The 25,593-nt window shown below is 53.4% G+C and overlaps 3 protein-coding genes across 9 annotated transcripts in view; 2 read left to right on the top strand and 1 right to left on the bottom strand.

Moving 5' to 3' along the window:
* The window catches only part of EWSR1 (EWS RNA binding protein 1), a 27,009-nt gene extending 17,086 nt beyond the window's left edge, over positions 1 to 9,923 (top strand). For 2 of the 5 annotated variants that reach the window (XM_025933336.2, XM_025933335.2), the window contains 9 exons: positions 1,625 to 1,659; positions 2,195 to 2,227; positions 2,545 to 2,663; positions 6,715 to 6,844; positions 7,697 to 7,819; positions 8,326 to 8,488; positions 8,904 to 9,001; positions 9,302 to 9,554; positions 9,709 to 9,923. In XM_025933336.2, the coding sequence (XP_025789121.1) occupies positions 1,625 to 1,659; positions 2,195 to 2,227; positions 2,545 to 2,663; positions 6,715 to 6,844; positions 7,697 to 7,819; positions 8,326 to 8,488; positions 8,904 to 9,001; positions 9,302 to 9,554; positions 9,709 to 9,748 (994 nt within the window). In that variant the 3' untranslated portion in view covers positions 9,749 to 9,923. Of the gene's footprint in view, positions 1 to 491; positions 764 to 1,621; positions 1,660 to 2,194; positions 2,228 to 2,544; positions 2,664 to 6,714; positions 6,845 to 7,696; positions 7,820 to 8,325; positions 8,489 to 8,903; positions 9,002 to 9,301; positions 9,555 to 9,708 lie in introns of those variants that run through there. The other 3 variants (XM_086682141.1, XM_025933334.2, XM_025933341.2) reach the window with 2 other exon arrangements.
* Positions 6,010 to 25,593, bottom strand: RASL10A (RAS like family 10 member A). Of its 3 annotated transcripts, none has more exons than XM_086682154.1 (4): positions 24,736 to 25,593; positions 24,526 to 24,561; positions 23,356 to 23,480; positions 6,010 to 10,220 (listed from the first exon to the last, which is right to left on the bottom strand). In XM_086682154.1, the coding sequence occupies exons 1-4, from the start codon at positions 24,952 to 24,954 to the stop codon at positions 10,109 to 10,111; spliced, it is 492 nt and encodes a 163-aa protein (XP_086538280.1). In that variant the 5' UTR covers positions 24,955 to 25,593; the 3' UTR covers positions 6,010 to 10,108. The 3 variants fall into 3 exon arrangements, with proteins under 3 accessions (XP_086538280.1, XP_086538278.1, XP_086538279.1); XM_086682152.1 differs by lacking the exon at positions 6,010 to 10,220 and adding an exon at positions 22,439 to 23,076 and having other exon boundaries at positions 24,736 to 25,549; XM_086682153.1 differs by lacking the exons at positions 6,010 to 10,220; positions 24,526 to 24,561 and adding an exon at positions 22,439 to 23,076 and having other exon boundaries at positions 24,736 to 25,499.
* GAS2L1 (growth arrest specific 2 like 1) lies at positions 16,766 to 22,288 on the top strand. Its single transcript, XM_086682140.1, has 6 exons — positions 16,766 to 16,923; positions 17,902 to 18,553; positions 19,839 to 19,946; positions 20,041 to 20,137; positions 20,241 to 20,412; positions 20,956 to 22,288. The coding sequence occupies exons 2-6, from the start codon at positions 17,921 to 17,923 to the stop codon at positions 21,989 to 21,991; spliced, it is 2,046 nt and encodes a 681-aa protein (XP_086538266.1). The 5' UTR covers positions 16,766 to 16,923; positions 17,902 to 17,920; the 3' UTR covers positions 21,992 to 22,288.

Below are 25,593 nucleotides of genomic sequence, written 5' to 3'. Positions count from 1 at the left end.
TTCCATTATAAAGGTTTCACTTCTTTATATGGATGTTTTAAAATAGATGTAGACACTTGAAATTACTATCATCACGTCTCCAATCACCTAGAATTCTTAGAATTTTTCAATTGCAAAACCAATTACAAGTTCGCTCATTTTAATACTCCAGAAGTAATAATTCTACTAATTTTGCTAGACTTTGCTAATAGAGGGATCCCCTCTTTCTGGATGAGAAGTCTCTCCTGGAGCCATAGAAAAAATCGTGGCTTTCCCACAGGTTTTTCAACTGACTGTGAAGCAGTCAGTTGGATTCCTTGGGGACAGGACAGGGGCATTCTCCCCTCCCCTCTTTTTTACTGTGGTGTGGTGATGGTTTTCAGTGTCTTCAGCAGGTAAGGCACTCAATGTTGTTAACATGCCCTTTTTCATTGCCTCAGTATTTTGATATTTTCATTGGCTGTTAAACGTGGAAACTTTTTAACATGCTTTGTCGCATTTATATGCTACAGGTTACAAAGTGAGAGCCTTGTATACACTTCAATACTTAAAAAGTACCCGTACTCAGTACTCAGCCGGCAGCATAATGAAAAGTGGGACTAGACACGGTGTCCATATGGAGAGGAAAAATATACATAGAATATTTTTAACAAAATGTATTCATTGTATAAATGGAATCCTTCTGTAACTTTGGTAACTGCATACTTGTTATTTGGTAATGAACCAGAGGAGGTATAATACTCTAGAATTGTGTAACATTAAAGTGTAAACTTTTGTGTTTAAAGAGAGAGAACATTTTATGGTGTGTACTTTTAAAAAGGAAAGAAAGCTGCATGCAACAGCTTGAAACTGTATATTCAGGTATTAAAGGTGCAATACTGGTTAGGAAAAGCTCAAGGCCTCCCACTGGGGAGCTGCCTTTATTTAACTTTAAAGAAAAAACAAAAGGCCCAGCATATTCCCTCCCCCTGTTTACAGTATGTGAGGCAGTAATATTATACTGCTGTCATCTCTGTTCTCAACTGATATGTCTATAAAGTTGCACCCCCAGTCTGTTGAGCCTTGGTATTTGTTGTAAATTCTCCTTTCACAGCAATTGTTAAACCCATTAGTGCCCTGAAATGTATGGCTTTATGCTGAAGATTGGCTGGATGCGTCCTCTGATGTGTGTTGTAGGCGTTTAATGTGGTTGTCTCCTGCTTGATTATACTGTGACTTGTTAGGAAGCCTCCCTGGGCTCTCCCCTAGGAGAGGTTGAGGGTGCACCTTTATGAACATGGAAAGCAGTTGCCCCAGCTTTGTTGCTCCACTCTACGACCAAGCTCTCCCTGTTTTTCAGCCTATGGGGTGGGTGTTGGGATCTGTTTTCTTCCCCTAATTTGCCAAGTATTGCACTATTAATACCAGCCCCCGAAATGAAAGGAACCAACCACACTGGTGTGTACAATCAGACAAGCAAGGTTGTATATAAAGAAAATTTGAGCAAGCTGCCCTGAAGAAAGGCATAGTGACGAGATGAGAGAGATGCATTGTTTGGAGATGTGTTTAGCCAGTGCCCTTCTTCCCCACGAGCCCCCCCAAGGCTCAGAGCGGTACTGGCTTTTAAAGGGAAAGGCCTTCATTTCTTCGTTTATCCCCCCAGCAGCGCTGGAGAGCGAGGTGGCTTCAATAAGCCTGGTGGTAAGTTTTTGAGTATTACCATGGATAGTGTTTAAAAAAAAATACAGTCAGTTTTTAGAAAACTATAATTTTTTATTAGTTTCATAAGCGGTTTAAAAATGATCTATACAAAGAGACTAATGGGTACTGCCGGCATTGTCTTAGGGGTAATAAGGTTAACCTATGGTTACAAAACAAAGGGTAACTTGAAGTATTGAGCAACTGCTTCTGTAATATGGGGGAGAATCCATTTTTTAAATTTGGTTTGTTTGGAGGAAAATTTTTGACTTAAATTTAACACTAATTTGGCACATAAGCATTGAGAGTGTATTTGGTTAATGGTTTAAAAGCAAACCAGCAAAGAAAAAGCAAAACCCTAGCAAATCTTTCACAAATGTTTAAAGGGGCACTGCTCCATTTTAGCAGTGCGGGTCTTTTTGAATTTAATGAAGCCCCATCAAATGGTGGTATAGTAGATAGCTATGTGTGTTTGTAAGGTTTGTAGCTTGCAAGACGTGCACTAATAGTATCTTATGTGATCTTTCCTGGTTGGCAGGACCCATGGACGAAGGACCAGATCTTGATCTAGGTAATTTTGAACTCTTGAATTTTGTATCTTGCTTTATAAACAAACAGCACAGAAGTTAAGTGTGTGCTGGAGCTCAGCAGCCTGACAGATCGGTGTGATATTTTTGCTGTCGGGAGCAGTTTGGGCTCCCTTTCTCATGAGCGTCTACTCCATAATAGCCGTAGACAAAGGAAACCACAAGTTCCAAGGCATTCTTGTTAGTGTGGCTGGTAGTTCTCTTAGCTTTGTGATAATTACCAGTGAGTAGTAGTGACTAGTGGCTTAATTAGTCCATGTAGATACAGGACAATAACTCCCTTCTGTCTTTTTTCTGGAAGGCCCACCTGTAGATCCAGATGAAGACTCTGACAACAGTGCAATTTATGTGCAAGGCTTAAATGACAATGTGACTCTGGATGATCTGGCAGACTTCTTTAAGCAGTGTGGAGTTGTTAAGGTGAGTAAAAGCATAACCATGTGAGCTGACAGATCTTCCAGTCACTAGGCATTTACTTCATAGAGACATAGTTGATGTTGAATGTTTCTGAAGATCTGACTGCTTCTGAAGTTGCCTGACTTTTCTTAGTGTGTTGTAGTTTGCTCCTTAAAATACAAAAAAAACTTTATGTGGAAAAGAAATGCTAAATATGGTTTGGGTATACTTAACAACTCAGTCCTTTCTTTAATCTGTTTTTAATATTTACTTATTTTTGAGAGAGCGTGAGCAGAGAAGGGGCAGAGAGAGGGAGGGAGACACAGAATCCGAAGCAGGCTCAAACCCTTGAACTGAGAGATTATGACCTGAGCCGAAGTCAGACGCTTAACTGACTGAACCACCCTGGCACCGCAACAACTCAGTCCTTTGTTTATCATTGTCAGTTACTTGTAAGAATACTTACATGGACACTACTTTTTGTGAAATACAGAATATAACATAACAGTTTTAAAATAGTGAACATTTATATTTCTTCTTCCTGGTGTAAGTAGTAGAGCCTTAAGTGTATGTGGCATATTTCTTTGCCACTTTTATCCCTTGTCAACACTCCCATCCCAAATCTTACCTCTCCCTTTTTTTTCGTAGACGTATGCTTAGTATTGGAGAATGTTTATTAGATGGTACTGTAAGGCAGCGGTATTCTGGGAATACAGCAGGAATGGGCAGATAGAAACCCTTGGAGTTCACGTATAGGGAACATAGTAAAAAGAAATACAGTATGTTAGATGATGTTATGGAGGAAAAGTAAATACAGCAAGGAGGACTGGGGTAAAACGAATAGAGCTGTATAGTTCAGAGTCGGGAAGGCTTTTCAGAAAAATGGAGGGAGTAGCAAGGCAGAAGGTCCGAGGAGTTCAACAAAACTGGTGTGACCAGAAAGTTTTGATCTGAGCTATTGCAGTGGTGGTTGGGTTATTCCTTACGTGGGGAAAACTAAGAGACACTAGGGTTTTGAGAAGGGACTGGGGGTCCCCAGGTCAGAAATCCCAAAGTTTGGGAAGGGGCATGTGGTTTGCTCAGTTAAGCATCAGATGCTTGATTTCAGCTCACGTCACAATCTCCGAGTTCGTGGGATCAAGCCCCACATCAGGCTCTGCTGGGTGTGGTGCCTGCTTGGGATTCATATTCTCTCTCCCTCTCCCTCTCTCCCTCCCTTTCTCTCTCTCTCTCTCTCTCAAAATAAATAAACTTAAAAAAAATATTAATCTAAGATTTAAAAAATTTTGGGGGGGAGTCTTGTTCATTTGTAAATACTTCACAAGTTATTCATATATTCTCTAATAGACAGTTGGGTTATTTTTAAGTTTTTAGTCTACAGCCCATGATGCAGTGAACATTCTTGTACACTACTGGGGCACAGTGCACTTACTTGCAGTAGTTAAGTTCTGTAAAGTCACTACAAAATACTGAATTAATGAATGCTCAACCACTGCTCCTAGGGAAAGTATGTACACAGCTGTATACACACATCTCACATAGATTATAATCCTAAATTCTAAAAACAATTCACCCTGAGATTCTGTTTACTCTTATAAAGAGAAAGTGAGGTTCTGAAGTGTTAAATGACTTGCCTGAGTTGACATTCAAATTCATCTAACCGGCCCCACGGCCAGAACTTCTTGCACTACACTGCCCTGTCCCCTACAGTCTCCATCCCCTGGTCTTATCTAGAGACAGCTGGAATGAGGAGGCAGTGTGTCTGGAGGTCAGCTGGAACACATGCATCAGGCAGCATAAATTTTTGTCCCTCTGTGCATGTGTACAGGTAACCACAAAAGTGCTACAAGTATTGGGTTTGGAGTTCTAAATTTTAGCAAGTAGGCAAATTTGCAAATATTGAATCCATGAATAATGAGGATCGACTGTACCCAGGCATAGAATTGCTGGTTCTTAAGGTGTGCATGTTTAACTTCACAAGAGTACAGCTGAGCAACTTCGATTCCGCCAGCATTCCTGATACCACATTCACCACATCCTCACTGCCACTGGGAATCTCCCGAATCTTTAGTTTAAGCCAATCTACTTTAAGAAAATGGAAATGTGGTTTTAATTTGACTTGCCCTGATTGCTAATCATGTTCTAATTGCATGCTATCTTTTGTGAAATGCCTGTTAGTCTTATGCTCATTTTTCATTGGATTGTTGTTTGTTGTTCTGCCTATAGTTCTTTATATTCTCTGAAGGCTGATCCTTGTCTAATACTGCAGATGTATTCTCCCAGCCTTTAATTCCTTTTCTTGGGATGAATGGAAGCTCTTTGTGTAGTTGAACTTACCAGTCTTGTCCTTACTGGTTTGTGTCTTCCTTTTCTATTCGTAAGACCTTGTGTTCTGGCAACGTTTATTGAAAGATCTGTCCTTTCCTGGATGGTATAGACTGTATCAGTCACATAACATATCTTGTATACTTTGGGTTCATTTGTATGAGCCTGTGCTAATGATAGCAGAGCTCATTATTTTTGTGCCAAGTCTTGAGATCTGCAAATATCAAGCAAATTCTTCAGTTTTGTTCTTTTTCCTCAGGAATGCTTTGCTATTTACTGCTTGCTCTTCTGTGTACATTTCCGTTTAGGAAGTTCTTTAAAAACCCCAGTTGGGTATTTATTGAATCTGTAAGACAGTTTGAGGAGAATTGACATTTTTATAATACTGAGTAGTTTTTTCCATGAATATCCTATGCCCATTTATTTAGGTCTTTAATAAAGACTGTGTCCTTAATAAGGTTTTGCAAGTCTTCGTTAGTTTTATTTTTAGATTTTTTTTTTTTAGTTAATGGTCATTTTCAAATGATTTTGTGGTGGTTGTAACTGCATAGAAATAGGGTTGATTCTGGTAGATCTTAACACATAATGAAGATTTCTCTCTACTTGTGATGTATATGGCATGTTGTTTATTTGGGTACATGGGGTTTTTTCCTAGTTTAGAAAGTAGTGTATATTTTGAATTTTGTAAAATAAAGGAGATTTTAAAAATACATAGCCCAAGGGGCGTCTGGGTGGCTCAGTCACCTGAGCATCTGACTCTTGATGTCAGCTCAGGTGATCTTGCCTTCATGAGATTGAGCCTCACGTCGGCTGGCTCCATGCTGAGTGTGGAGCCTGCTTGGGATTCTCTCTCCCTCTCTCTTTGCCCCTCCCCCACTTGTACACCCGTGCTGTCTGTCTCTCTCAAAATAAATAACCCTTTAAAAACACACATAGCCCATCATTCATACCGCTATTTCCATGTTTCTTTTCAATCTGTATATGTTATTTATAAAAATATAGGTATCTGTACATAATCTTACAAAAGTTATCTTTCTTTTAAAAAAAAAGAAAGCCTTCTATGTCAGTACTCTTAGGTATCACTAGGTGTACAAACAAACACGTATAGATTAGACTTTGATCATACGCACATTTAATGCAAAAAACACATGAAGCCATATTCTTGTACAGTGTGGCTCCTGAATACAATCTCATTGCATCTGGTGTTCACCTGAAAAGCTAGTGATGTGTTCTAGCTCTGGAGGAAAAATTGGCTGTGTTAGACGTAATCAAGAATGCTTCTAGCACACTCAGTCCTGTAATGATTTAAGGAAGATTTTTCCTTAAGCGAGACATAGCTTATGTGATGGCATCAAAGCCTGACTGTCACATTATAAGAGGTGGCTGCTCTGACCAGGTGCCTGTTAGTATGGACACACAAAATGTCGGGTAGGTGCAAGGACACCAGCAGAATGACAACTAGGGAAAGAACGGAACCCTGAAGTGTTCATTGACACACTTCAGAACTTAAGGCATGTTTTGGTTTTCATGATCCCTACACCTAAGGGGAAAAAAAATCACCTAAGTGTATATGTTATGGCAATTTAGATCAGTCACCCATAATTGCAGTACTAAGGAGATAAACTAACATCCTACTAAGTGTGCGTGTGTGTGGAAAAATTACTGCTTTGGACGATCCAAGGGCTTATCTAAATTTTGCATGGGCTTTATTTCCCCCAAAAGAAGCCTAACTGTGCTATTTTGTGCCTAGATGAACAAGAGAACCGGACAACCCATGATCCATATCTACTTGGACAAGGAAACAGGAAAGCCCAAAGGCGATGCTACAGTGTCCTATGAAGACCCACCAACTGCCAAGGCGGCCGTGGAGTGGTTTGATGGTAGGAGCTCTAGAGTCAACAGGGGGTGCTCACTGACATTCTTAACTCCACCTGCCCTGGGGCACACTGAAGGTCTTAGAGTAGATGTGTGTATCAGCCTGCAGGTGAAGCAAGGGTCTTGCTGATGTATGTTAGAATATTGTTCTCTGAAGTAATTTTAGGGACAAGGATCTGTTCTCCCTCTGTGTGACTAGAAGGAATGGTGGGAAGGAGGAACTTGAGAGCCGTAGGAGCCAGAAGACCCTCTGTCTGTGCTAGAAGAGCACTGGATGGCTGTTGGGAAGCTACATGCCTGGTTCCCTTCTGCCATGGGAGGGCCCAGTTGCTGGCCCTGGATTAGGAGATTCTTTATTTTGAGTCCTTATTATTACAAATCCACCTTGCTTAAAGTTGTAGATGCTTCTCTAAGCACGGGTATCAGGAGGTACAGACAACCACACAGAAACCCAGTATACATTTCAATATATACATTTGGCCTTTGGCATTGGTTCTGGAGTTTTCACTGCAGACAAAACCAACTTGAAAGTGCCAGAGGACAGCTCCTGGGTCTTCTCTCTTCGCCACTTTCATGCACTTGTTCCTACTTCTCACCCTTTTCTGGGCACAGGTGCCAGTGCACTTCGTTTTCCCCTGGCTTAGGGTACAGAGGTTTATGAGGTTGCTTTTGAAGGTGTTTATGGCCTTGCCAATGACGATCTTAGAGCAGAGTGTGGGTGGAGCACGTGTGTTGTGCTGGGGTTAAGGGGATGAGTGTGGTGGTGGTGGATTGTGAGCAAGGAGTGTTCTAGCCTTGCCTAATCCCCCAAGGAGGGAAGAGTTGGGAGTAACTGGTATTCTGTTCTCTTATTCCAGGGAAAGATTTTCAAGGGAGCAAACTTAAGGTTTCTCTTGCTCGGAAGAAGCCTCCAATGAACAGCATGCGGGGTGGTATGCCTCCCCGTGAGGGCCGGGGGATGCCGCCACCGCTCCGTGGAGGTATTTACCAGACACCTTCCCTGAGCTGCTTCTGTGTTGCTTTGGGCATTTTATGGCACACTTGTCTTTGAGAAACTTGATTTCTAGAATGTAAACAAGCCCATTAGAAATAGTAAGAAGGTGTGTAGAATTAATACTGAACCACTAAATACCAACAGCAAAAGTTTGCAGGAATGAAAGGAAGAGAAGAACGGGTTTTTTGGCCGGATGGGTGGGGGGGTGCTGGCGTGCCTGGGAACCACTGCCTGGCTATCAGCCCAAGGCTGCCATTTATTTATATTTATTTTGCTTGGGTCTCTTCATCTGCATGAAATGCCTGTTCTTGTACAGTTTGTGAGAGCTAACTGAAATAATGTGTGTGGAAGGCACAGGGCTGGGCCCTCATGTCTGGGGCCAATGATGGGACAGTTGACAGCTGTGCTCTCTGCGAATGCCTTTAATGCTAGGGTGTTCCCTGCAGCAAATCTAGTGCTGTGGAGAGGTGACTGGCTCTTTTCTTATTGCAGGTCCAGGGGGCCCAGGAGGTCCTGGGGGCCCCATGGGTCGCATGGGAGGCCGTGGAGGAGACAGAGGTGGCTTTCCCCCAAGAGGGCCCCGGGGTTCCCGGGGGAACCCATCCGGAGGAGGAAACGTCCAGCACCGAGCTGGAGACTGGCAGTGCCCCAATCCGTATGTACTTCTCTTGACAAACTGACAGTCTGCACTAGTGAAGTCACATCTTACCCATTCCCACTGTGGAGAGGAGGGCCACTGGATGGTTTTTGTCTAGATGGTTTTGTAATGAGGACCCAGATTGCTCTGTGGTGGGGTGGATGGGGGGCCTTCTGAAGGAAGTCATGGTTCCAGTGGACTCCTGGGGTCCACGTGTGTGTGGTTTTGCAGACATTTTCTGGATCATACCTCAGTCCTTTGGGTGCCTTGCTGCCTGAGGTGGTGGCTCTAAAGCCAGTTTCTGTTGACAGACCCTCTTACTGGTGTGTGACCCAGACCCCAGTATATTTATGCTGGTGGAAATACAGTGAGTGCCTTTGCTTAACTTCCTTAGTTCAGTTGGTGATTTCTGTTGTGATACAATTTTATGCAGGGGGTGTGGAAACCAGAACTTCGCCTGGAGAACAGAATGCAACCAGTGTAAGGCCCCGAAGCCTGAAGGCTTCCTTCCACCACCCTTTCCACCCCCGGGTAGGTATAGGTTTTGGGAGCATCCCCTCAGCTTCTTCGTACTATAAACCTCTCTTGTTAACTTGGTGGACTTGGTAAAGTCCCGCTGCTGACGGCCAAGCTGATGGTTGCAGTAAGTGCAATCTTGGCAGTGGGGTCCTCGAGTCCTAAATAAAGTATGGCCCAGATATTCAGATCAAGTAAAGTATCTGCTTTGTTTCTGTTCTGGGAGGAGGTCGCAGATCCTGAGCAGCCTCTGAGGCATGTCCATAGCAGCCTCCGTCCTGTCTTGCTGCTGATCTGTCCTTTTCCTTATTTTAGGTGGTGACCGTGGCAGAGGTGGCCCTGGTGGCATGCGAGGAGGAAGAGGCGGCCTCATGGACCGCGGTGGTCCTGGTGGAATGTTCAGAGGTGGCCGTGGTGGAGACAGAGGTGGCTTCCGTGGTGGCCGGGGCATGGACCGAGGTGGCTTTGGTGGAGGAAGACGAGGTGGCCCCGGTGGGCCCCCTGGGCCTTTGATGGAACAGATGGGAGGCAGAAGAGGCGGGCGTGGAGGCCCCGGGAAAATGGATAAGTATGTGATGGTGAAAACCAGCTGTGGCTACCGGGCGCGTCGGGGCCACAGCCCCTTCCTGTCTGATTGGAGTGGGTCCGGCTCTAGTGGGAGGGGGTGGGAAGCTCCCTCTCATTCCCCCTCCTTTAACTCATCACCCCTTTCCGCCTTGCAGAGGCGAGCACCGTCAGGAACGCAGAGACCGGCCCTACTAGACGCAGAGACCCCGCAGAGCTGCATTGACTACCAGATTTATTTTTTAAACCAGAAAATGTTTTAAATTTATAATTCCATATTTATAATGTTGGCCACAACATTATGATTATTCCTTGTCTGTACTTTAGTATTTTTCACCATTTGTGAAGAAACATTAAAACAAGTTAAATGGTAGTGTGCCGAGTTTTTTTTCCTTCTTTTAAAGATGGTTGTTTAAGACTAAACAATGGGAACCCCTTGTGAGCATGCTCAGTATCATTGTGGAGAACCAAGAGGGCCTCTAACTGTAACAATGTTCATGGTTGTGATGTTTTTGTTTTGTTTTTTTTGTTTTTTTTTTTAAATAAAATTCCAAATGTTTATAAACAGTCATCCTTCTTGGCCTCTGTTCCACAGTCGCTGCTTTGTCTCCTTGGAGTGCGCCCCGACCCGCCAGATAACCGCTCCTTCAAGTGTCCTGTGAGGGAAAACCTGGTCGGGACGTGAAAACAAAGAACGGTGCCATGTCAGTCATGGTGCTGCCAGCACGGAGCCAAGGTGTCACTCTGACCCTGAGCTGTATCTGCAGATGGGGACATCTAGCCCGGGTCCATCTGATTTGTAGGGAGGAGCGCTGTGTCAGGGCCCGGTGCTATGGCTAGGCACGTCCCCTTTGGTCACACGGACACGGGTGACTGCCGCTTCCAGGCTGTGTCCTGGCTTAGTGGCATTCTGAGTCAGGCTCCACACGCTTCAGGATGAAGGTCTGTTTCAGTGACTGCTAATGGGAACCATTTTATTTTTACTTCCTCCTCCATGATGGGACACTTCCTTGATGTTACATGGTCAGGGTTCGAGAACTTGGTAAATAGAGGCCACTGTTCAGCTCTCCCCGGTTGGTTGTGCAACGTCAGAGGCCAGGCCTTTTTCCCATGGGCGTGCTTCTGAACTTGTTAGGGAGAAGAGCCCCAGACCGTTCGCCTCCATGTCTTTTTGGTGAGTCTTGTCTCTTCTTGGACTTACATGAAGAGAAAGGTCCAGGCCAGATTTAAGTCTGGATTCCTTCCTGCGTGTGGGTGATTTCAGGCATTCGGAGATTGAGGCTCTGATGTGCCTACCTGGGATGAGGTTTTCCAAGTAAGCAACTGTGTGTAATCTAGTCTACGAATAAGTTAATCACCAGATGCACTGGAAAGAAACGCAGGCCTTAACATACCAAGTCAAAAAAGACCAACTAGGGGCGCCTGGATGGCTCAGTCGGCTGAGTGTCCAACTTCGGCTCAGGTCCTGATCTCAAAATTTGTGGGTTTGAGCCTTGCATCAGGCTTTGCGCTGACAGAGTGGAGCCTGCTTTGGATTCTGTCCCTCTTTCTCTGCCCCTGCCTTCCTCCTTGTGCTCTCTCTCTCTAAAATAAACATTAAAAAAAAAAAAAAAAACCAGCTAGGGCAGGGCTGCGCACGTAGTCCTGATTGACCTCTGTGTGGGGAGGCCTTCTGGAAATGGGATGTTGAAAACTAGGACTCCTGGCTCTGAAGTACCCCGCATATAATATGCTCAGTGAGCCCGAGTCCTGTGTAACTCCTACTTACTCCCAAGAATAACATCGCCAGCTTTTCTCTTAGCATTTATGTTATTCCGTATTTCAAAAGTTAACATGTATGAAATTTTTACTGTGGTTTTTTGGAGCTAAAAAAAAAAAAAAAAAAAAAGGGTGTTTGGCCCCTGGGTGGCTTGGTCGATTAAGTGCCTGACTTGATTTTGGCTCAAATTGCGATCTTGTGATTCTGAGCCTGGAGTTGGGCTCCAGGCTGGCAGTGCAGAGCCTGCTTGGGATTCTCTCTCCCCCTCTCTCTGCCCCTCCCGTGCTCTCTCTCAAACTAAATAAAAATAAACTTTAAAAAAATATTTAAAAAGCCAGCTAGTGTCTGAAGCATCAAGGAGAGATTGCCACCTTTGCTAGGGGCAGGCATAAGAATTTGGAATAAATTATTTCCCCTCCATCCCCTGCCCAATGAGAGCAAGACCTTGGGAAACCTTTGAGGAGCTCATATGCCCCTCACTGCTCACAGGACTCACCTGTGCTCCTCGGGGGCAGATGGGGACAGGTCCTCTGCACTTTCCCAGCCCACCTAGGCATACATTCAACATCTCTATGGCTTTGTCTTTTAACGTTACCTGGTCATTTCTCATGAATAGGCATTGCTTTTCCCATCTTTGGGAAACCTCTCATCAGCCCCTCTAGATACCAAGCCACTTTTCTATTCCCCTAGTGCCTACCTCCTCTCCCTTTCTAGAACCCACTTCCAATCAGTCGTCTGTTTCTACTGATACCGTAGTTCTCAAAGTCCCCAGTGACCACAGTGGTTCCAAGTCAATGCTTCTCTCTCAGTCCTCTGATGGCTGCTGCCCCTCCTCCTCTTCTGACCTCTCAACCTCAACCAAGGAAGGCCTTCTCACCGCCTGGCTGATCTCCCAGGCGCCAGCTCCTGGGTGTCTGACGGGCTTACAGCAGGGCAGGAGCCAGCTGCTCCCTCCGCCTCAGCTCATCCGGAACCTCACGGTCCTCCTTGCCTCCTAAGTTGTCTCATGTTGCCCCAGCCCCAGCCGCGACCCAGCCCAGCAGGCTCTCTTCCAAGTACAGGACAGTATAAACCACCCAGGCCTCCCACCTCGAGTTTGTTGCCTCTCACTGAGGTCCCCGCTTCCCTCGGCCCCTCCAGCCCTTGCCTCACAGAGGCCAGAGTGACTTCCTGACACTTTAAGTCCCTGCAATTCTAGAAACTCTCCAAGGGCTTCCACTGCACTTGCCATGACCCACAAGGCCCTACTCCATCTGGCCCCAGAGGCCCCTGTGACCTCAGCGGCCCTGCTCAGGCTTGCTCGCTGCGGTCCAGCCACACAGACCAGTGCTCCTCCTCCAAGGGGCTCAGGAGGCTCCCGCCTCAGCCTTGGCAGGTGTCTGAAGCATCAGAGCCAGGGTGCACACCCTGAGGCCCAAACAACCATGACATGCCCGGCCTTGGGCATCGTGCCAAGCACCACCTCACCATGTTTACTTCCTAAGAAGTCTGGGTAGGAGTCTCCCAGGTGAGGAGACGGGACTTGCCAGCGGCGGTCTACAGACCCCCACACACAGGCGTCTCGTGTCCGAAAGGCTGGGTGCTCCGGCAGCAACGGATGTGGGTTAGCCACCCCCGTGGCCTGCAGCCGGAGCTAAGGCACAACAAGCAGTCCTCATGGGGACCTGCTGCACAGAAGCCCATCACATGCGACCAGCTCCTGCCTGGAGCTTGAAGCTGCCCCAGGAATCACTCGTGTCCCTGCCTAGAGAGGGGCTGGTCACTAGCACTAAATAGCCCTGTAAGAGGTATCGACGTCCCAGGTGCCTAGGCCTTGGAGCGGAAGTGTTCATGTCAGAAGGGCCGAGATTTCTCTTAGCCAAAAGAAACGTCTGGACTGCACCGGCCCCAGAGGACCTCAGCATGAGTTCCAAGCCCTGTCTCAAAGGGCTGTACAAAGCTGCTCAGTGCCCTTGGAAGTGGAAGAGGATGGAAAGCAGGGGCAGTGGTAGCCAGGAGCAGGGGAGATGGGAGGAAGAAGTCTCAGAAAAAGGTCCTGGTCAGGTTCCACACCCTGCCCCAAACTCTCCAAGAGCTCTTGGTCAGTCACACTTGGAATAAAAATTTCCATCGCAGCCTCATGGTTCCACTAGGCCACACTCCACAGTCCTGGGCAAAGGTTGAGGAGGCAGTGGGGAGACCCATCTATGCCCCGCACGTGAACAGGCTGCAGGCAGTGGCTCACCTGCTCCACGGGAGGGAACGTCGGGCTCCAGGGCTGCAGCTGCTGTGGGGCCAAGGACAGTGCAGTGACCGGAGCCAAGCCCCCAGACACCGGGGCCAAGAGCTGGCTCACTGAGAGCTGCCGGGCACAGGGCAGGCAATGAGCAGCGTAATGGAGGCAAGGTTGGAAAGCAGGCCCTCTGGGGCTTTCTGGTTTCTCTCATGGAGGGCACGGGAGGCAGCTCAGGGTCACTTGTCCCACAGCCGGGACAGGAGCAAGCAGTCAATCATGGTTGGATCCACATCGGGACAGAGCAGCCTCAGGACCCCTGTGGGTCACTCACTCAGCCAGGCTGTGCTCACAGGCTCAATCTAGCCTGCAGAGCTTTGAGTAGACCCAACCAGCCCCTGAGCTGCCTGGTACCAGGGCTGAGTCCTGCCAGTGAGGGTTTTGCTTGAATACTCCCTGGCCATCATCTGACCTCCATCTGCAACCAAGGCCAACAACACTATCCCCTGGCACCCAGCAGTGAAGGCAAGAAATCCCAGCCATGTGCCCACTGGCCACAGGCAAGACCATGCCTGCACTGGGGGCACAGCATTCTATACACCAGAGTGGCTTCCGGGGTCTGTGGGAATGGGTCCAGGACATAGCCCAAACCATAGCCCAAACCTCCTGTCCCTCCAGCAGTTCCTGTGACTTCCCTTGGTCCTGCAAGGAACAGGAGAGGCCACCACACAACAGAGGGGGTTAAAGCCAAGGTCCTCCATGGCCTGGGCCAGGAGTCTGGCCATGCCAGTCAGCCCTACACTTGCTGCCTGTCCTGTAATCAGACTGTTGGAGCCTGTGGTCTGGAGTGGGCCTCTGGGCTCAGGGTATGGGAGACAGGGAGAAGCAAGCCCCGCCCCCATCCCCTCCTCCTCAGAGGAGTAGCAGACATATGCCCTGACTGCTAACTAATGATACCATTTTCACAACTCTATGATCTGACTACTACTGTTGTCCCATTTTACAGATAGTATCACTGAGGCTCAGAGAGCTTAACTATTTCACCCAGTGACCAAGAGCAGAGCCCAGGTTCAATCTAACCTCTCTTATGTCCAGATCCCTGTAGTTCAGCAAGGTAGATAATAAGCAGGAATCAAATTCCTGCACAGCTACCTACTGACCACACACATCCCTTGTCCTCTCTGGGCCTCAGTTTCCTCAAATTATAAGATGAGAACACATAAAAATATCATACCACATCGGATGATTTTGAGGACTAAATTACTTAGTTTCCATATCTTGATCTTCCACCCTGATCCCCGAATTCCCCTGCCCCATCTCCAGCAGCCTCTCCTCCCCAGGTATCAGCAGTCCCAGACCGAGGAGCCATTCCTGACTCTGTCCTCACATTCACACCCAACTCACCAGCACATCCCACCGGCTTTCCCTTCAAATGCAGCCAGGAGGCACCATACTCCACCACCCTCACTGGCACCACCTGGTCTCCTCTGGGGTTCCTGCCTGCCCACTACAGCAACCACAGAGTACCTGTTAAGACCTAAGTCAGGTCACACCCCTCCCCTGCTCTAAATCCTTCCATGGCTCCCATGTCCCTGCCGAGAGGCATGGCCTGCAAAGCCCCACTCAATCTGCCCCCAATCCCTTTACCTTCATCCCTACCTTCACCCTAGCCTCACAGGCCTTCTAACTCTTTCTTGAACACACCAATCACACGCCCACCTCAGGACCTTTACACTGGCCATTCCCTCTATCTGAAACCCTCTCCTTCCAGCCATCCCCACAGCTCCTTCTCTTAGCTCCTTCCCTGACCACTGATTTAAAACTTCAGGCTCATCCCACCCCACACTCCCAGTCCCCTCACCTGGTCCCTGTGCTCTGTCCTCCCTAGTGCCTCATCCCTGTTTCAGCCCAGGGGCTCCCTTCCTACCACACTGGGAACCCTGAGAACTGGCTGTTTCCTTCCCCACTTTTTGCTCTCAGTTCCCAGTGCCAGATGAGACCCATCGCACAGTAGGTGCCAAGTAAGTGTTAGCTATTACTATCACTAGTTACCCGCCTTCCTCACTCTTTGTAGGTGGGGGTGCTGGAGGAGAGGGTTGATTGGAACCACCTGGGTATCTAGGACACTGGGGTGTGAGCCCACTCAGTCATGAGGACTCAGTGAGATGATGCATGTGAGCAGCCTAGCACCAGAAGGTCTGGCACACAGTAAGTACTCAACAAATGCCCCTGATCCTTGCATGAGAGTATTCCCATAATAGCCATGTTCAAACCCTGAGCTACTCTCCTGAGACCTAGTCTGGGGAAAAGAGAGTCCCTCATAGAGGGGACCTGACCGGTCCAGGTCAAGGGCACAGAGCAGCCCTGGCACACAGTAGGCACTTTATTAAAGCTCTGAGACTTGGCTATTGTTGGTGGCACTTCCCCCAAGGATGGCCCCGCCTGGCCAGCAAGGCTGCAGCCCAGCCAGGCCAGCTGTCCCCGCCCAGCCAGCAGCAGGAGGGGGGGGGGGGGGGCAGGATTTCCCGCAGATCCCAGCCAGGTCCCTCCTCTGCAGTTTGAAAAGAAACTAGCAGCGATTAACCCTCCCAAGCCAAACCTACCCAGGCTCCTTCTTAACCTCCTGTCCCCTTAATTCTGTGCCTGACCTGGGCAACCAGACGTGGTAGGGGACTGGCCTCCCGGGGAAGGGCAGGGGCGAAGGTGTCAGACCCACAGGCTTTAGCCACCAGCCTACCCCTCTGAGCCTCAGTGTTCTCATCGGAGAAACAGGTTTCCCTAACCTCCACATAAAAGATGAGGATTCGGTGAGAGTGGGACGCCGGGTGGACACAACAGGCCATCCTCCCCTCCACGAGGCCCCCACTGCCGGTAGGAAGCTCACATCCCAGTCGCTCGGGCCTCATTTATCTGACATGGGGAGGTTCACTCCAGACGGAGGTGACTTTGCAGCCCTGGTCCCTATCGCTTCCTCAGCTCCTCTTGGGAACAGGCCGTGCAGCCCGCCCGGGGAGGCCGATATCTGCGGAGGGGGCAGCCCAAACCTCTCTCCAACAGACCAAGGAGGGTTGGAAGGGACTCTAGGGACTAGCTTGGGCAGGGATGGCGAGTCTGGGCTGGTAGGGCCCTGGTCCCGCTCCTCCCACCCCCCAGTCAGGAGACTCCAGCTCCTCCCTCTCTCCGTCCACCCGGGAACTGCGCTGCCCCTTTAAGAGCGCGCGGCCCCGCCCGCCCCCTCGGGCCGGAGCCGAATTCCAGGGAGGCGGGGCGGAGACAGCGGGCGGGTGCGGAGGCCTCAGCCGCGGGACCGGATTGCTGTGGCTCGGGCGGCGCCTCCCTGCGGCGGCCCGGCCCGCTCGGCCCCGCCGGGGCGATGCTCCCCGAGGCCGCAGGATGAGCCAGGTGAGCGCGGGGACCCCCAGCACCCCCTGCCTGGCGCGCACTCCCGGGGACCTGGAGGCTGCGGCCTCTGTTCCCCCGAGCTGTGTGACCTTGGGCAGCCCCGCACCCTCTCTGGGCCGAAGCCCGGAGGACAGCCGGGGCTGTCGGAGGCCATTCTGAGTCCCGACCCGCACGCACCCGGCCTGCGGCGCTAGGGAGGCTCCTCGGAGGAGGCGGGGCCTCGCTCCGGCCACCGGGCTGCCCACGGCACTGGGGATCAGCCGCGCGGCTCACGTCGGCCTGGCTTTGCCATCCTCTGCTCTGCGACCTTGAGTGAGCTCTTACCCTCTCTGCACCTCAGTTTCCTCATCTGTAAAATGGAGATAATATCACTGGCACTCAGCCCTGGGCAGGGACATTGAGTTTACTGGTACTATTACTGCTGTTACGTCGTTGTTATAATGGCACAGTCCTCACGGAAGGGGAGCTGAGGGAGGACCCCGCACCTTCCCAGAGGAGGTGGGAGGGGCATCAGCCTTGAGCGATGGAGCTAACCATTGCTGTGGTTGGGACCTGGATTCCTGTCCTGCCTGTCCATTGAGTGCAGGGCTGTGGGCTTCATCTCTCTAGGGCTCCGCTTTTCACCCACCGTATTGGGCAATAAGGATGCATTGCAATAAGGGCAATAAGGATCCCACAAATGTGTCCCTTTGTGGGAGGGAGGACACAGCCAATTCCCCCATTGCCCCCACCCCCAAAGAGCAAAATAGCAAACATTTATAGATACTAAATCTTTCATGCAAATTATCCCATTAGGTCTTGCAAGGAAGGTAATATTGTACCCATTTCATAGACGAGGAAACTGAGGTACAGTGAACTTTCTCACAGCCAGCACGCGCAACCAGGCATTTGGCCTGAGATGACAGGCGAGTGCGGATGGTCTGGGGCTTAGTCTGTGCTGAGTCCTCACAGCATTCCTGTGTCCCTGCCCACCCACAGTGACTCGGCCGGCCCGGCCATGGCGGACCCAGTGGCGGGCATCGCGGGCTCGGCAGCCAAGAGTGTGCGGCCGTTCCGCTCAAGTGAGGCCTACGTGGAGGCCATGAAAGAGGACCTAGCTGAGTGGCTCAACGCCTTGTATGGCCTGGGTCTGCCCAGTGGTGGCGAGGGCTTCCTGACGGGGCTGGCCACAGGCACCACCCTGTGCCAACATGCCAACGCCGTCACTGAGGCCGCCCGCGCTTTGGCCGCTGCCCGCCCGGCCCGCGGCGTGGCCTTCCAGGCACACAGCGTGGTGCCCGGCTCTTTCATGGCCCGAGACAACGTGGCCACTTTCATCGGCTGGTGCCGAACAGAGTTGGGTGTGCCTGAAGTGCTCATGTTTGAGACTGAGGACCTGGTGCTGCGGAAGAACGAGAAAAGCGTGGTGCTGTGCCTGCTGGAGGTGGCGCGGCGTGGGGCCCGCCTCGGCCTGCTTGCCCCTCGCCTCGTGCAGTTTGAGCAGGAGATTGAGCGGGAGCTCCGTGCCGCGCCCCCGGCCCCCAGTGCACCTGCTGCTGAGGAGGATGCCACCGAAATTGCCACCGTGGCAGGGGCTCCTGCCCGTGGGCCCCGCATGACTCCCAGCGACCTGCGCAACCTGGACGAGCTGGTGAGTCCACCAGTGAGTGTGCGTGCTCATGGCCCTGCTTGTGCCCCCACCGTGCGCCAGGGATGGGACAGCCTGCCCCATGGAGTGGGTGCACATATTGAGCACCAAGTGTATACCTGGCCCCAAGGAGATAAGCAGACCCAGAGAGGTGCTGGTTGAGGTCACGAGACCCAGTAGGGCCTGGGATAAAATGTGAGCTCCCCCCCTTATGCGCTTCCCGTGTGCCAGATCAGTTCCTTCATCCAGGGGGCCGCATGATTTGAACCCCTCTGTATGCACTTGAGTGGACAGTTGCATCCACAACATCACAGAGCTTGAGGTTGAGTGGGTACCTGTCATGCTTGGCCCTGAGCAAGGTGCCTGGCACACAGTAGGCTCTCAGTGAGTGCCTAGGGCAGGTCCCCGGGGGCTCTACAGGCCCACCCACTCTCCAGGGGCTTATCTGGGAAGCCAGGCCCAGAGCTGCCACTGCTGCTAGGAGCCAGAGGTCCTCTTAGGAGGACAGGATTAGCTCTACTGTGAGCACAGGAGGTGCTGGACCCCACCCCCAGCTCCCTCCTCCTTTTCCCAGGACCTAGGTATCCCTGACACCCCCGCAGCCTGGCCAAGAGTTGCCTTCTTATCAGAAGGGCAGGACTATGATGTGCCTGTCCCAGAGGGGGTAGCCGGAATCCGTGGGCAGAAGCTGTCACCCCTCCCCTGTCGTGGGCACAGGGTCACCCGAGGCTCCACCTGCTCATTTCCTCTGGCTCCACTGTGGGCTGGGAGGCGGGCAGGGCCGCCCACATAGCCAGCCTGGCAGCTCCTGGCTTAGGGGCGGGGGTGGGGCATGTGAGCAGATGTGTGCCTGTGTGTGCATGCTGGGTGGTGTACTCTACGTGTCTTTGACACTGATGTGGTGTGGGTTCCCTGCACTCGTGTCCCATGGCCTGCGTCCTCCCAGAACCTGGCCTCCCTGTGGGCCTCAGCCTACATGTCTGTGAAGTAGGTGAAGGGGGCAGGGAGTGAGGATGGGTTCCAGGGCTTCCCCAGGCTCAGGGGCCACAGGGTTGTGCCTCACTGGGGTCCCAAGCCCTGGCCTGACCACAGACCCTGACCTCCGATAGCCAGAGGGGAAGGAGAGCTGGTGAAAGGTCAAATGTAGAGGCTGCAACCAAGTCTGGGACATGATCTATGTCCCCTTTCCCCGGAAGGACCTGCTTCCTCCTGACCCTGGAGCTGCTGACATCAGGCCCAGGAGGAGGGACTTGATCCCTGACCTCCAGCCTCTCCTCTCTGGCCTCAGGTGAGGGAGATCTTAGGCTACTGCACCTGCCCAGACCAGTTTCCCATGATCAAGGTCTCAGAGGGGAAGTACCGCGTGGGAGACTCCAGTCTCCTCATCTTCGTGCGGGTAAGAGTTTGGGACTGCCCGGCAGATGGCAGCCCACAGTGGGCTGCCAGGCCCATCAGACAGGCCGTGACCTGTCCACGCTGGACTCCCACAGGTGCTGAGGAGCCACGTGATGGTGCGCGTGGGTGGCGGCTGGGACACTCTGGAGCACTATCTGGACAAGCATGACCCTTGCCGCTGCTCCTCCTCGGGTCAGTGCCCCTGGCAGGGATGGGGGGATGGGGGATCGGGCCAACAGAGGGCTTGTCTCTGTGGCTCCACCCTTCAAATGTCACCTGTCCTCTCACCTTGCAGCCCACCGCCCGCCCCAGTCCCGGGCCCGCACCTTCTCCCCACAGAGGGTGTCTCCCACCCCCAGTCCCCGTGCTGGCAGCCCAGCCCCTGGGGCTGAGCGGCGGAGCTCCCGGCCAGAGGTGACGCCCATTAGCTTACGCAGCTCAAAGGAGGGAACTGAGACCCCACTCAGGTGAGAGGCACTAGGACAAAGGGGTGAGGGGTCCAGAGGGGGCAGGCATCCGCCCTGGCCTGGATGACGAAGGAGCCTGTGCTCCAGAGTGACTCACCCTGGGAAAAGTTCCCGTGGGTGGGGGCAGGCCTGGCTTCCTATCTCCATGGCAACCCAAGCAACCCAACAACACAGCTGGGGCGGGCCCTGGGGGCTGGGCGTCGCCAGTCCTACCGCTTCCCTCTGGCCTACCCAGGAAGCTGGAGGCCTGGGGGCCTGGGGAGGGGGAGCTCAGAGCCTGGCTTTTTCTGCTGCCTGGGGGGGGGGGGGGGGGGGGTAGGGGGGTGGGGAGGGTGGCTGCCGGAAGCTGCTGCCCAGTGGCTCACTTCTCTCTGGAAGTCCCCAGGACAGAAGCCCTTGATTGCCCCCACCCCCACCCCCACCACAGGTGTCTTCCCCAGCCCCAACCACTCAGCTGCTTGTTCCTTCCTCTGCCTGCTCTTTCTACACGCCAGGCCTCTCTTGAGATGCCCCATCTCTCTCTCTCTTGTTCCCCTGCCCCAGGGTCCGGGACCAGCTGCCCCCCCATCCCCGCTCCCGCCGCTGCTCTGGGGACAGTGACTCCTCAGCCTCCTCAGCCCAGAGCGGCCCCCTCGGTGCCCGCAGTGAAGACTCAGGCACTGGCTCCCGGAGGGAGCGACCCAGCCGGAGGCTGACCACAGGCACCCCGGCCTCTCCAAGACGGCCTCCAGCTCCGCGCAGCCAGTCCCGAGACCGGCTGGATCGAGGGCGGCCGCGTGGGGCCCCAGGAGGCAGGGGAACCCAGCTGTTGGCCCCCAGCCCTGCCCGACGGGCCCGGAGCCAGAGCCGTGAGGAGCAGACCACGCTGCTCGTGCGCAGGGACCGAGATGGGCAGCACTCGTGGGTGCCCCGGGGCAGGGTCAGCGGGGGCTCAGGCAGGAGCAGCCCCCAGACTCCCCGGGCTCGCAGCCCTGCAGCCCCCCGGCTTCTGCGGGTCTCCAGCCCCAGTCCAGAGCTGGGCACCACACCGGCCAGTGTCTTCCGCACCCCCCTGCAGCTTGACCCGAAGCAGGAGCAGCAACTGTTCCGGCGCTTGGAAGAGGAGTTCCTGGCCAATGCCCGAGCCCTTGAGGCTGCTGCTGGCGGGACCCCCCCTGGACCAGCCTCTGACCCAGCTCGGCCCCCAGACCCTCCAGCTTCTGACTCGGCCTACTGTTCCTCCAGCTCCTCCTCTTCATCCCTCAGTGTCCTGGGTAGCAAGTGTGGCCAACCTGGGGACTCTAGCCGGATGGCCAATGGGCTGCCCGGACCCCGAGGCCCAGTCCTGTCCAGCTCTTCTGATGAAGGCAGCCCCTGCCCTGGTGTAGGGGGCCCACCAGATGCACCTGGGAGCCCCTTGGCTGGCCTGGAGCTCCCGAGGACCTGGGCACGGGGCCGGGTGGACACACAGCCAGACCGAAAGCCTTCACGCATCCCAACGCCACGGGGCCCTCGCCGCCCATCTGGATCCACAGAGCCTGGGTCCTGGCATGCCCTGCACTCAGTGAGCCCAAGGGGAGAGCCGGATTCCTGGATGTGATGAACCAGCCCAGCTGCCCCTGGACCCCATTCCTTTTTTTCCTTTTCCTTTGTGGCCTTAACCCCTCTGCATCAGGGAGCCCCCCCCCCACCCCTGCCTCTTGGGTACCAGACCTCATGGGACCAGACCCCTTGGGACCACATGGCACAATGGGACCTCTGTTGTACATTCCGGTTGGGGGATGAGCGTTGCTATTTAATTACTAATATTATTGAATGCCTTAGAGGAGGCCAGTGAGGACCCTTCCTGAGGTCCTCTGGCCTGCAGAGCCTGACAGTAAAGTATTTGTTCCAGCCACTTGTGTCTGCTTCCTGGCGTACCTTTGGGGGCCCCTTAATCCATGTCGGGATTCTGGCATTAACTGCCAGGGAGCAATGCCTGGCAACTCTGGCCTCTAAGGTTAAGATCATGCTACCCACCCAAGAAATGCTAGGTACACTTGTATGCTTGCATTGGTTCCCCCTTTATTACCTCCTGAGAGGTGTGATTTAAGATTGTCCACTGAAACCCCAGAAGCTACCTGAGAACTTCCAATCAGGTTCATAGCAAGTCCCTTTCATCCAGTGGGATTGTAACCCAATGAGGTCCCAGAAAGGACTTATCTTGCCCAATGTAGCTTGGGGCCTGGTTGGGTCCAAAGAGGCACAAAGAGTCCTGTCGCCCAGGAGACTGGGTGGGAGGTTTCCAAATCCAATCAAGGAGGAGACTTTGCCTAGTCCAATCCGAGAGAAGTTGGGCAACTGCGTCCAATCCAGGTACCCGGTTGTTCCTCAAACTGGGACCCTCCCCCCACCATCGGCGTTGTCGTCCAATTCGGTCACATGAGGCTGCAGCGCGCCGGGTGCAGCGCCCCCTGCAGGCGCAAGGCCGGGTGCGCGGGACGCGCGCGTACCAAAGCGCAACGCAGCAGTTCGCGGAAGAGACGAAGCACGTGCCAGTTGTACTTGGCGGAACACTCGAGGTAGCCGCAGCGCCAGCCCCTGCGCACCAGGGCGGCCAGCGCGCGCCGGGGCCCGAAACGCAGCCGCTGCCGGTCCCGCTTGTTGCCTACTACGAGGATGGGCGCCTCGGGTGCGCCCGCCGGCCTGGGGGCCAGATGGGAATGAGGGCTGCGGTGCCGGACACGGACAGCCCACGGCCGGAGAACCCCCCACCCCCACCCCAAGGGGGTATGTACACTCCTGTGGCCGGAGAGCCGCCCCGGGAAACACGAGACCCATGTGGCCCAAAGACCGCATAGCTGGCAGGCCCGACACGCGGCCAGGACTGGGAAAGAACCTACCCACTACCCTCTGGCAAAGGCCCAACAAGACTGGCAAAAACTCCCCTCCTCCGCCCACAGACACCTGTGGCCGCGTCCCTACCTGGTCTCTGAGATGCGCTGCCGCAGCGCCTTCACGTAGTCGAAACTGTCCGGGCTGCAGATGTCGTAGACCAGCACGAAGGCGTCCGTGTCCTGCAAGCTCCAGTCCTTGGGGTCCGGCCACTCCTGGGGCGGGAGGCCGGAGTTTGCCAGAGACCTATTCTCACTGTCCCACGCCCAGACCCTCTGAAGGGACTTGACACTAAACCCACAGTTCATCCTCAGGCCTCAGCCGTCGCCATCTCCCCCGAACTCTCTAAGCCCCACTGTCCTCACAGACGCCAGGGTAAAAATGCCTACCCATGCCTGAAGCCCGTCAGCTACCAGCCCTCCTTCACTCTCGGCCTCCTCTCAGCCCACCCCTCATCTTCCTCCTACCAGCTTTCCGAAGCTCAACGTGGGTCACGCCCCTTCACTCCCTCCCTGGTTACTACAGCTGCCTCTAGGACTAATTCCAAAGCACCCGGCTCCGTGTTCCCCAGGCCCTCAGAGATCACTGATGATGGGCAGCTGTGCACATTCAGGCCTCCCCGCCTAAACACATGCTGTTCTTTGCACGTGGAAGGCTTCTGCCACTTCCTTTAATCAAGACTTGACTCATTAGGGGCGCCTGGGTGGCTTTGTTGGTTAGGCCTCTCACTTTGGCTCAGGTCATGATCTCATGGTTCGTGGGTTCAAGCCCCACATCAGGCTCTGTGCTGACAGCTCAGAGCCTAGAGCCTGGTTCGGATTCTTCCTCTCCCTCTCTCAAAGATAAATAAACATAAAAAAAAAAAAAAAAACTTCACTCATCATTCCAGGGTCAGCCCAATTGTCACCCCCCTCTTCCCCCCCTTCCCCCCCTCCAGGAAGCCCTGCTTAATCCCACTTGCTCTTTCCTCTTCACCTCTCCCAGGCATCCAGCTCCAAGAATTCAAAGTCTGTCCTGGACTTTGCATAAATTAAGGAAATGAGGCTTTGCTCCAACCAAGTCACAGGAATAAGGGAGCAGAGAATGACAACTCCCCCCACCCCTGACAGTACACCCCTGTGTCTGGCCCCTTTCTCCCCCACCGAGGCTCTGCTTAAGGTCCCAAACATACAATGCTCACCCTCAGGAAGGCACAACCATGCTCTGTCATGCACTGATCCAGACCCACCAGTGGAGGCAGACAAATATACAGGCACTTACGTGTGTTTCAAAATCCCCTGGCCTGATCTTGGGCAACTCCAGGCCGGCAAGAAGGAGAGACACACAAACCACCAGGACACATTCATCCTTCAATCCATGAACACAGTTGGGCATTCCCGGGCTGTCCAGGCGGACATGCACGTGTGCACCAAGCACATCCCCACCCCCCACACGCTGTCACACGCCCCTGCCCGCCCTTCGAGCCGCTACCTCTGGACCCCCGGGGTTCTGACTCGGGGGAGCGCCGTCGCCGTCCCGGATGCTCAGGTCGTAGACCGCGCCGTCGAGCAGCACCGCGGGCCGGTAGAGGCGTGGCCCGTCCGTGGGCCGGTGGCGCTCCGGGTAGTCACCGAACAGGAACTGGCGGATGATGGCCGTCTTGCCCACGCCAGGGGCGCCCAGCACGGCCACCCGCAGGCTGCCCCCCATGGCCCGCGCGCGCTGCCGCGCCCTGCGCTGGAAAGCCTCATGGGCCAGCGCCGCGCCGTGCGCTCCGCGTGCCCAGCCCCGTGCGCCCCGACCCCACGCTCCTCATCGCCCCCCGGAACACCCGGGACCCGGAGAGGCCAGGCCAGAGGACGGAGCAGGCGGCGGGAGGGCAGACAGATAGTCGAGCAGGCCGACGGAGGACGCACGAGCAGCTCCGGCAGGTGCCGGAGCTCGGGAGAGAACAGACCCCGCCGTGCGCCGCGCAGACCCCGCCGCCTCCGATCCGCAGCGAGACTGGGGGCTCCGCCCGCAGTCGGAGCACCGAGGTCCGACCTCCTGGCGGGTCCTGCAGCGGGTCCTGCAGCGGAGCGGGGCGCGAGGACAGCGCTGCCTCTTGGAGCCTCCGTCCCTCCGTCCTTCTGTCGCTCCGGCGCCCTGAATCGCCTCCCCAGCCAGCGGCGCGAGCGAGCGGGCGCGCGGAGCCTCCCGGAGGCGGAGATGAGGTAACCGTCTGCCCGCCCCTCCTACCTCCCCCTCTACCCACCCGGGACGCCCCTCCCGGGAAGGGTCGCGGGAAGGTGACTGGGGCGCAGGGAGCCCGGGGAGGGACCCAGCCCCCTCCGCGTCCCGCGCTCCTCT

This window comes from Puma concolor, chromosome D3 (assembly GCF_028749965.1).
Source record: "Puma concolor isolate L17-30 chromosome D3, mPumCon1.1.hap2, whole genome shotgun sequence".
Lineage (NCBI taxonomy): Eukaryota > Metazoa > Chordata > Mammalia > Carnivora > Felidae > Puma > Puma concolor.
This window is presented reverse-complemented; position numbering and strand designations above follow the sequence as displayed.

Excerpts from the sequence above, each read along its gene's own strand:
- GAS2L1 (XM_086682140.1), top strand. The coding sequence starts at position 17,921 with ATGGCGGACCCAGTGGCGGGCATCGCGGGCTCGGCAGCCAAGAGTGTG. Across the intron at positions 19,947-20,040 it reads GTCTCCTCATCTTCGTGCGG|GTGCTGAGGAGCCACGTGAT; the intron begins GTAAGAGTTTGG and ends GGACTCCCACAG. Across the intron at positions 20,413-20,955 it reads GGAACTGAGACCCCACTCAG|GGTCCGGGACCAGCTGCCCC; the intron begins GTGAGAGGCACT and ends CCCCTGCCCCAG.
- RASL10A (XM_086682152.1), bottom strand. The coding sequence starts at position 24,954 with ATGGGGGGCAGCCTGCGGGTGGCCGTGCTGGGCGCCCCTGGCGTGGGC. Across the intron at positions 23,481-24,525 it reads CAGGGGATTTTGAAACACAC|GAGTGGCCGGACCCCAAGGA; the intron begins GTAAGTGCCTGT and ends CTCCCGCCCCAG. Across the intron at positions 23,077-23,355 it reads CAGCGCATCTCAGAGACCAG|GCCGGCGGGCGCACCCGAGG; the intron begins GTAGGGACGCGG and ends TCTGGCCCCCAG.